The sequence below is a fragment of the Coffea eugenioides genome, chromosome 9 (assembly GCF_003713205.1).
Source record: "Coffea eugenioides isolate CCC68of chromosome 9, Ceug_1.0, whole genome shotgun sequence".
Classification (NCBI taxonomy): Eukaryota; Viridiplantae; Streptophyta; class Magnoliopsida; order Gentianales; family Rubiaceae; genus Coffea; species Coffea eugenioides.
This window is the reverse complement of record NC_040043.1, coordinates 2754057-2763948: the sequence shown is the minus strand read 5'-3', so window position 1 is coordinate 2763948 and position 9892 is coordinate 2754057. Positions and strand designations below refer to the sequence as shown.

The following is a 9892-nucleotide window of genomic DNA, read 5'->3' as shown; positions in this document are numbered from 1 at the left end:
CATTTGGGCAGCCCTCCCCAACCAAAACACACCCCCAGAAAAACAATTGTCCAAACCTAATGAAGACGGATGTATACTGCCAACAAATGTCAAAACGCACGCCTTGTCTTCGCGAAACCCCATTAGATTAGATTTCCCCTCAATCCTTGCGCGCTTCAATGTACGACATTCTGAAGAAAATTCTTAGCGATTTTGACACTGCTGGGATGTTATATCATCGCTTAAAAGTGTAACCCAAACTTAAAAGAGAGAGAGAGACTTAAACTTGTTTCTTTCTTTGTAGGGTAAGATATACTCAAATTCTTACGGTTGGCTCTCCTTTGATGGAGGATTTCTTGTGAGACATGCATATAAGATTTAGCTCGCTTTCTAGTTTTTAGTTATTTTCTGGTTTGTATCTATTACTACATGGTAGCTCACTTTCTAGCTTTTAGCTATTTTCTGGTTTGTATCTATTACATTACATGAATGGACATGTCGGATTTTCAAAGAAAATTGCAGGTAAACTCATTATCACACATCTGCATCACTGTAAAAGGGTTGTTAAGTATGAGTTACTTACTAAAAATTAGAGTCTAGGTAAGAATGTATTCAAGTAGGGTTAGGTTGGGAGGGCGATTTTTTCTGCAAGGAATCCTATCATCAAGGATAGCAAATGCAGCTTTCATCTCTGCATGCCATCCCCATCCAATGGCTTCCAGACAAAAACATGAATAGGGAGAGGGTTTTTTTGTGATTTGGGGAGGGCGCGTGTCTACGTGCCGTGTATGAGTGTCTACCCAAAGAAAAAGGAACAAACAATTCGGAATGTCTGGTAGCATTTTGTTATGTATTCAATAGACGTATCATCAAAGTGTTGCATTACCGTACAAATTAATTTAGGTTCAATCAAAGAATCATGAGCTCCTAAGATTATTCCCACTTCTAATGCTTGTCCTCATCTCGTCCTCTCATCTTTCATCCAAATGCAACATTCCAAGGCTGCAACAACTAAAAAGTCTAAAAGAGAGAGAGATGGAGGCAAAGATTTTAAAATGAAAAGAAAAAGTTGAATGGTACGTAGCCGAATATTGGCGAAGCCCACCAAAAGAGGCACCATCTTCTCCAAAGCTAATGAGAGGGCATTGGCGCACAATCTGACAGTGCATCACCCAACCTGTTATTCCTCCAAACACTCCCTTCCATGCGCTAGTTTTCCAGTTCTTTTTGTCCCTTTCCTCCCACCCTTTTCTTCTTTAGCTCCACTTCGTCCTCTCTCCTCTCAATTTCACCCTCAAGAAAAGTGCTCCATAGATTGGACTCCCAGCCATTTTCCTCTTGGACTTTGTTGCATAGTGGCCGATGCTCCTCTCCCCCAATTTGTAACTTATCCCTTATTAATATTTAGAGACCCTCAGTATTGGTCAAAATTATATATATATATATATATAGCTAGTACTTAGGAAAGACTATATTAACCTATAACCAGGCACGTGCTCTCCCCCCACCCCCCCCTTCTCTCTCTCTGTATATTTATATATGTATATATATACACTCCTGTCCTGGATCCTGATCACCCCATGCAACAATTATAAGCTCCTTGGATCAACCCTATAGTACTTTCAACTCTCCTCCCCAATCCACCAAAATGGCTACAAAAAGTGATCAAGCAGCCCTTCATCACTCTTCCATTGCACTGTTGCAAGAAAGGTTTAAACAGTTGCAGAGAACAAGGGAGATGAGGCAGGAGAGAGAGCTTTTAAGATTGTTGTCGGAGACCCGCGGACATCATACTTCTTCTTCTTCTCCTTCCACCATGCAACATCAGCCATCCTCCGGCCCGTTTCATAACTCGGAGATGTTCTTTCATCAGAGACAGTCTTTCCAACCGGCTCTTTCCCTCTGGCCAGACTCACAAATGAACCCTGCCAATGTTGCGGGATTGGACCAAAGTGTCCCACAAGATCATACCAGGTCATGGCCATGTGGCACAAGTACTACAGGAAATACTTCGACCATCATGAATAAATTTGATGATATGAGTTCTGATGTTGATACTTCTCTTCATCTCTAAAACAATATATCAAATACACGTATGTTTTTCCAGATTTTCTTAATGCTACGATCTTGGAAGTGTTAAATGTTGTTACAAGCAAAACCGTTGGCATAAATTTTGTCCGCACAAGGTCTACAAGAAAAACAAAAGGAATAATGTGTGTGTATACACGATAAGAGACCTTCTAAGGTTTTCCATGCATCGCCTTCTTTATGGATTCATCCAATGTTCTGGAGAGAGTCTTGTAAGTTGTAAGAGTCATTGTTATTGATACGAATAACTTTGGATTTAATCAAGAAAAATATCCATAGATATCAGAGATGCCGAGGGCGGCAACAGTGCCGTACATATTTGTAGTTTAATTATAACCCAACAAAGAAAAACTAAAGGTCGAAATTGGAGTCATTCGTAAGGGTTTTAGATCGGAAACAAACAAAAGAAAGTTGCTTTACACCGTACTCTGCACTACAATTTAACCCTGCTATCAGTTTTACATATACTACTGGTATAATCTTCTTGATGTACCAGATTTTCATGCATTGGTGCTCATTTTATCTTACATGACACAAATGCCAAATTACTATCAAATAAAAGTTGAATAACACTCTCACATTGGCATTGACCTCCCATTTTGTTAAGATTAAACTACATAGCCTTAGTGATATGTCTTCTGAAAAAGCTGCTAAACTACAGCAAACCTTAGAACCAGCCCATTTTTTCCCTTTATTCTTGAGTCTGCAGCTTGTATTTCGCGCTTGTTAGCTGTGATGATGAGATTTAGCAAAGAAACACAAAAATTATTAGAAATTTTATTATGTAAATGTTACATGTACGTTCTATTTCAGAGGATGCATGGCTTGTCAACATATACAGACCTACTGACAACACGTACGGTAAATTTAGCACTTGCATACAACTGCAGCTGCTTAGCCAAAAGCTTGATATATGGTGATTAAAGTTGCAGAGTCACCGGTGCCATTCTTTCTGTGCATCTGGGAAAGAAGAGTCAAAAAGTGATAAGTGGAGAGCAATAGGGAGTTAGGAATATTAGCTGGGAACTTAATTCGAGATATAAGAAAGCAACCAAATTTGCAGAGAATTGGTTGGAACATAGTGATGATGAATAATGTAAATGAAACAACATAAATTTTTGCAATTTTCTAAGTATGATCAAGTAGAATTCTGAAACTAGTAATTAACATAAACATAACACCAAAATCTAACAACTCTACACGTAAATTTTAAAGGCAAAAGTTTATGTGCTGATATTAATTTTTTTTTGAAACTTTACAATAGCCTATAAAAAATTTTAGAAATTTTAATATTAATTTACTTTTACCCTCCTGAATTTTGATCGTATTCTCTTTAAATCCACCCTTGCCCTCCAAAAGTGTTAAAAAATTTTTGCAATTGTCCTCACCATTTCCACAATGGTGAATCTTGAACTAAAATATATTACACGATACTATTTAACCTTATTCTATAAGCAAATGTTATTTATTTAGTATTTAACTTTTCTTACATGTCCTTTTTTGTGAATTACAAGACAACTAAACATTCATTTGACAATTCAATTGTGTACAAAATATTTTTATTTTATTTTTTTTAACATTTCCATCTCTCCCTGTACTCTTCCCATCCTGCAAAGGATTCGAATCCTGAACTTGACAATGGAAAAAACCTTAAGAACCCTCCCCTTAATTGTGTACAAATTATTTACCTACTATATATGCTAATTAGAATATGCATTTTATATTCTTATGCATGATTTTATATTATTGGATGACCTGAAAATTAATAAATCTCAAACTAAAGCCTTGGTTTACTATAACATATATTTAGTTGTTCTAGAAATCTATAAACCAACATGTTAAATCTAAATTAATATTATTGCACCCTGAACAAAGATCCTGACGCTGCTGCTGCTTCTATAGATTCAGTTTGAGGTAGCATCTCCGGAGAAGACATGAAATCCTTGAAGCGAAAGAGAAGCAATAAGAGTCGGCTGCTGAATTAAACTCACGACAAACAATTCGAATGGTAGCCTGAAGACTTTGCAAAAGATGATGAATTTTCTGCAAAACATAACAGAGGGGCCATGAAGAACCTGCCAAGGAAAACAGAATTGAACCAAAAGCTGCGAATCATCCCTAACGTGCAACTTAGACAATCCTTTGTCCCACAAAGTTGAAGTCCTACGCAAAGAGCCTTTGCTTCAACTTAGAAATTCTTTGTGCATGTTGACTGTTCAGCAATCCAATTCGCACGTTGCTTTTAAAAGTAATATACTTACATGTAATTTGGTTAATAATTTTACTTAGAGCATCATCAAATTCGTCTGAATGCGTCTTAAGAAAAAGCGCTAGCAATAGTTTAGCTAGTGGTTATAAGATTATCTAGAACATTTACATGGAAGAAAATATTTACTTGACAAGAAAATATATAACTACTACTACATCCAAAGGAGAAGGACGACAATGGCAATCTCAAGAATTCACAATAGTCCGTTTGGATTGCAAATATTGAAAAGTTGTTAGGAAGAAATTATTGTAACACTTTTTTAAAAATGTGATATGTATGAAAAATAAAAGGATAATTTAAAGGAGCGTAGAAAAAATATTCATGAAAACTGTTTTAATTTTTTTTTTTAAAAAAATAACAATCCAAATAAGGCCGAAGATTTTGAAGCTTAGTGTGAGATAAGTACAATAAAATCTTCGAATCCACGAACAACATTCAACAATCCTAGCTGACCATGACGGCATCTTCACTTACTAATTCATTGGGCACAGTTTTCTCATACCCGTACGCAGCGGAAACAAAATGATTACCTGGGCCCAAACTGGAGACGTCAGGGCTCAACAATTCAGAGCTTTAGGTCGACCCACAATTTTATGGGCTTTTTGGTTGACATCGAGCCAATCCATATTGTATAAAATTGTTTTTCCTTTTTTTTTAATTTATATTATTCGTAATTCGTGTGTATAATGTAATTATGGGCATTAACAGGAAACCAATATCAACGAAACAACGGCCTATAGTCCAGGGTGCTTTGTAATTTTCAGATTGTCAGGGGGATTCGACAACTCCTACTCACCTTTAAAGTTTTTAGCTCCTGAAGCACCTATGGTATGTTAAAGTTACATGGAAGCCCCTCAAGTTTATAGCCCTTCAATCAGTTGGTTTCTGCTTGAGAAAAAAAGAAAAGAAAAAGTAAAGTTCAAATGAAAAATATTTTCCCATACATGTGCAGCTAAATAGATAAATTACACTTGCAATACTTGTATACTTTGTACATAAAATGTTATCCTTTGTTCCCGTGGTGGAATTCTAAACAAAATCAAATGATTTTATAGGACTGACAAAGCTATTTTTGAACTTATATGATCAAAACTTGAGCTCAACCTCATGTTAATTGAATTTGAGTTGTTTCGTTAACGGGACCAATTTAAATTTAGGCACATGCATATGTGTGTGAAGTTGAAAAGCTCAATAATGTGCTTTGAAACATACTTATGAATTACAAGTGCTATTAAACTCACATCATATGTCCAGTAAATAAATGTTTTCAAATTTCAGGAGTTCGACTACTCCAAACTCAAGTCAACGAGGCAGGAAAATAAAGGTCTTGTTTGAATTGCTACAAGTTTTCAAAGTTTTTATAGAGAAATGTATTATAATAATTTGATATATGTAAGATATTAAATTAATTGAGAAATATACTTATTATAAACGTTAAAAATTTTTCCGTAGAAAAAAGAAAAAGAAAAAGAAAAAGGAGACGTTGGGGGATGTGGCACCCAAGCCGCTCAACAAGTCACGAAGGAAGACCGTCAACCTACTCGTCCGGTCTAAGTCTTCCCCTTCTATTCCCACATTTCACATTGGCACTTCGACGGGAGCGCAGTAGGTTACAAACACCCCGCAGACTTTCAAGTTTCAACTCAGCTCTCTCTCCGTCGGCCAGCAATTTATGGTTAGGGTTCGTACTTGTTGTCTGAAGAAAGGGGAAATTTTGATTCAATTCCGTAATTCCCTTCGTGGGTTTATGAAAAACTACGAAAGATAGCCTTTTTCTGGTCATTTGCGATTGATCCAGGATTTTCTGGTCAGTAACCTCGCCCCCATTTCATTAATCCCAGATCTTATTTTTTTTTGATGTAATTGATAGGAATTTCTGGGTAATTCAGTGATGTCTGAGTTTTTTGAGCTTCTGGGTGGGTGTATTTTGCTCGATCTGGTGTTCATTGACTTTGGGGTAGTTGATTGCTTGATTTTAGCACTAGTCCTAAGAAATGCTTAATTAAAATACAAGTAGATTAACTGCTGGTTTGGGTTTTAGGTGCTGGACTTTGAATTCTGAAGTTTATCCGCAGCAACGGCTGCCTAATTTGTTTTTCCTGTTGCTTCGTTTGCTTGGTTGAGTAGACATATGTTTCTGAAAATCTAAATGTCTGGTTTTCTTTTCTTTTCTTTTTAATGAATGTTATCCTTTGGAGGTAAAAGGTTTGATTGGAATATTGGGTTTAGACTAATAAAAAGACACTGCTAATCTTTGCAAACTGAAAGCATGTATTTATGTGTTTTGTCTCTGTGCCCTTTTTTTGTTTTTTTTGGTGGGTTCATTTCATTGGAAGGGGAGTGGTGAAAAGGAAGAAGTGTCCGGCGTAATGGGGACGGTGAGAAGCAAAATATTGTGGTTTGACTGCTAGAATTAAAATTCTTAAGTTCACTTAAAAATTGCTGATTTGTTTATTAGTTGTTTACTTTTTCCTTCTATTTGTTTACGAATGTGCTTCAATGAATAACTTTGAGATTAGATTTGATGGATCGTCACTTTTTGCTAAATGATCTAATGATTTTCTAGCTTAACACGTTAGAGACTGTTTATTGCTTACTCAAACGAAACTGTTAATCTTTGCTAGTGAAAGGAAGTATATCTGTGCCTGTGGTTTTTTAATGCATACATACAATGCTCCTAAAAGGTTGCTATAGTTAAAAGATTTCCTTTTGTTTTGCAAGCATAGATTGTGCCGTCGGTTTTTTTTTTTAAAAAAAGAGCAAATATATCATTGTAATTGGCGGAGAGATATAGAGTAACAGTTGCTTACCATTTTCAGATTTGTTAGGGCACTCATATATGGGGACATCTTCGGGATCTCACTTCAATCACCAACCCTCACCGAGAATGCTGCCTCCTCGTCAACAGCCAAGGTCAGGTGGACTTCAGACTTCCTTATCACTTGTATCACCAGATGCTTGTGGATCTCCTAATTTTCAGGAGAGGGGATCAAATTCTGATCAAATTCGTGAGTCCCCATCAGAAAGTGCTAGTTCACGAGAAACGTGGCCAACCGCTGATGCTTTGATGGGGAAAAAAGTGGACAAGGATAAGGAAAGGGAGAATGGCTTTGCTGAACATTCTGTTGTTCGACATATCTCAAGTTCCGAAACCATGACTCTTCGTGATTTGGCCAGAGAAAGAGTGGATGTAATAGCAGAGAGGATGCAACATCTTCCGGATGAGTTTCTTGAAAAATTCAAGAACGAGCTTCGTGTACTTCTTGAAGGGCTAGGTGGTTCTCAGCACAGAGAGGAATTTCTGTTTCTTCAGAAGCTGGTTCAGAGTAGAGGTGATTTGACTGATAAAACACTGATTGTGGCACATAGAATCCAGTTAGAAATCTTAGTTGCTATCAAGACTGGAATTCAGGCATTTCTCCATCCAAGTGTCAGTTTGTCTCAGGCTTCTCTTATTGACATTTTCTTGTATAAGAGGTGCCGAAATATAGCATGTGGAAGTGCTCTTCCTGCAGAGGACTGTACATGCGAGCTGTGCTCCAAAAGAAATGGGTTCTGCAACCTCTGCATGTGTGTGATATGCAACAAGTTTGACTTTGAGGTGAACACTTGTCGATGGATTGGCTGTGACCTGTGCTCTCATTGGACTCATACTGATTGTGCTATTCGCAATGGACAGATAGGTATGGGCCCTAGTGTAAAAAATGGTGCAAGCTCAGCAGAGATGCTTTTCCGCTGCCGAGCTTGCAGTAGGACATCTGAATTGTTAGGGTGGGTTAAAGACGTGTTCCAGCATTGTGCACCAAGCTGGGAAAGGGATGCTTTGTTAAGGGAGCTTGACTTTGTGCGGAGAATATTTCGCGGCAGTGAGGATAACAGGGGCCGAAAATTGTTGTGGAAGTGTGAGGAACTCATTGAAAAACTGAACTCAGGGGTGGCAGAACCTATGGCTTGCAAAGCAATCCTGATGTTCTTTCAAGGTAAGAACTTTTGCATAAGATTGTTCAACACATGGCTCATGCATTATTGGTTCCCAACCCATGATTGGAGTTAAAATGAATAGAGATTAGATAAACCTGAGATCCAGAAGGTGAAAATAATTTGACTAGGAAAAGAATTTGGAGTTAAAAGATTTTGCTACGCTCATTTCAATCTCGTGTCCTTTCATGATGTTTCGAACACTGATTGTGTAGATTGCCTCACTTGTTTAACCCATTTAGGGCTCTTATTTTAACAGGAAAAATCTATTGTAATTGATTTTCACTTCTGGTGGATTTTTATATTAACTTGGTCTTAAAATTGGTGTGAAAAGATGGTAGTTATTCTAATTATCCTAATTTGCATAAGTTGGGTTTGCTTCAAGTCTGTGGACAGAATGATTTTGTTTATTTATAGGTCTGTGTGCAGACACTCTTGACATGGTTTAACTAATATCTAATCCCACATTCAGTTGTTGGAATTGTTTTGGATTGCATTTACTGTTAATTGCTTTTAGTGCACTACAGCAATTGTCTAACTTTGAACTGTTTGAACGCACAAAAATTCCCTGGAACGTTATTGAACAAGATTGTTGTAACTTGTAACCAGCCCCATGTATTTGATATTTTTGCCTTTGAAGCTAAAGTTAGAGATCGGTAAGAAATTGTTGCAACTTGATACAGAACATTTACCTTTCCATGTTCTTTTGCTTTCTCATCATTATCATCGTCATAGCTGATGTTCTCAAAAGTACAAGGAATTCGTTTCCTTTCTTCTTCTCACTTTTCTAGTTCTCTATTACTTTCACAGAGCTTGAGGGAGACCCTGCAAAGGGCCAAGAAAGTGAAGAAGGTGGTCGCCTTATAGCTCCGCAGGAGGCATTCAATAAGATTGCTGATGTGGTGCAGGAGGCAATCAGAAAAATGGAAATGGTTGCGGAGGAAAAGATGAGGATGGTTAAGAAAGCTCGGTTAGCTGTTGACGCCTGTGATCAGGAGCTCAAGGACAAAACAAGGGAAGTAGCAGCACTGCAGATGGAGAGGCAAAGGAAAAAGCAACAAATCGATGAGCTTGAAAGCATCGTGCGGCTTAAACAGGCTGAGGCTGATATGTTTGAGCTCAAGGCAAATGAAGCCAGAAGGGAAGCAGAGCGGTTACAAAGGATTGCACTAGCCAAGACCGAGAAGTCAGAAGAGGATTACGCTAGCAGGTATCTTAAACAACGATTGAATGAAGCTGAAGCAGAGAAGCAGTTTCTGTTCGAGAAGATTAAGCTTCAAGAGAGCTCAAGGGCATCACAAAGCAGTTCTGGGATGTATTCCAAAATACAAGACCTGCTCAAGAACATGTGAAATTCCATAATTTATTCGTGTAGTACTAGAATGTTCAATGTTTTAACTCTTGATACATTTTGTGGCCTTTGTGCATTATTCCGGGGTCTCAACGAGTTTGTTTCTTTTTGTTAGTTGCCTGGAGAGAACAAAAGGATGCAACAAGAGTTGTTGTAAATGTATATTAACTTTATAGTAGTAGTACGGATGGCATTGTGTGCATCATTTCTTGGATTTGCCCGTATTA

The 9892-nt window shown here is 37.5% G+C and overlaps 2 protein-coding genes across 3 annotated transcripts; both read left to right on the top strand.

Moving 5' to 3' along the window:
- Positions 1–1627: 1627 nt before the first annotated feature.
- LOC113783303 lies at positions 1628–2053 on the top strand. The gene has a single exon (XM_027329396.1). It carries the CDS (start codon positions 1628–1630, stop codon positions 2051–2053), a length of 426 nt encoding a protein of 141 aa, XP_027185197.1.
- A 3836-nt stretch (positions 2054–5889) lies between these two features.
- On the top strand, positions 5890–9892 carry LOC113782786 (OBERON-like protein). 2 transcript variants are annotated; one of them, XM_027328708.1, is made up of 3 exons: positions 5890–6143; positions 7165–8316; positions 9125–9892. In XM_027328708.1, exons 2-3 carry the CDS (start codon positions 7176–7178, stop codon positions 9664–9666), a joined length of 1683 nt encoding a protein of 560 aa, XP_027184509.1. In that variant the 5' UTR covers positions 5890–6143; positions 7165–7175; the 3' UTR covers positions 9667–9892. The 2 variants fall into 2 exon arrangements, with proteins under 2 accessions (XP_027184509.1, XP_027184508.1); XM_027328707.1 differs by having other exon boundaries at positions 7156–8316.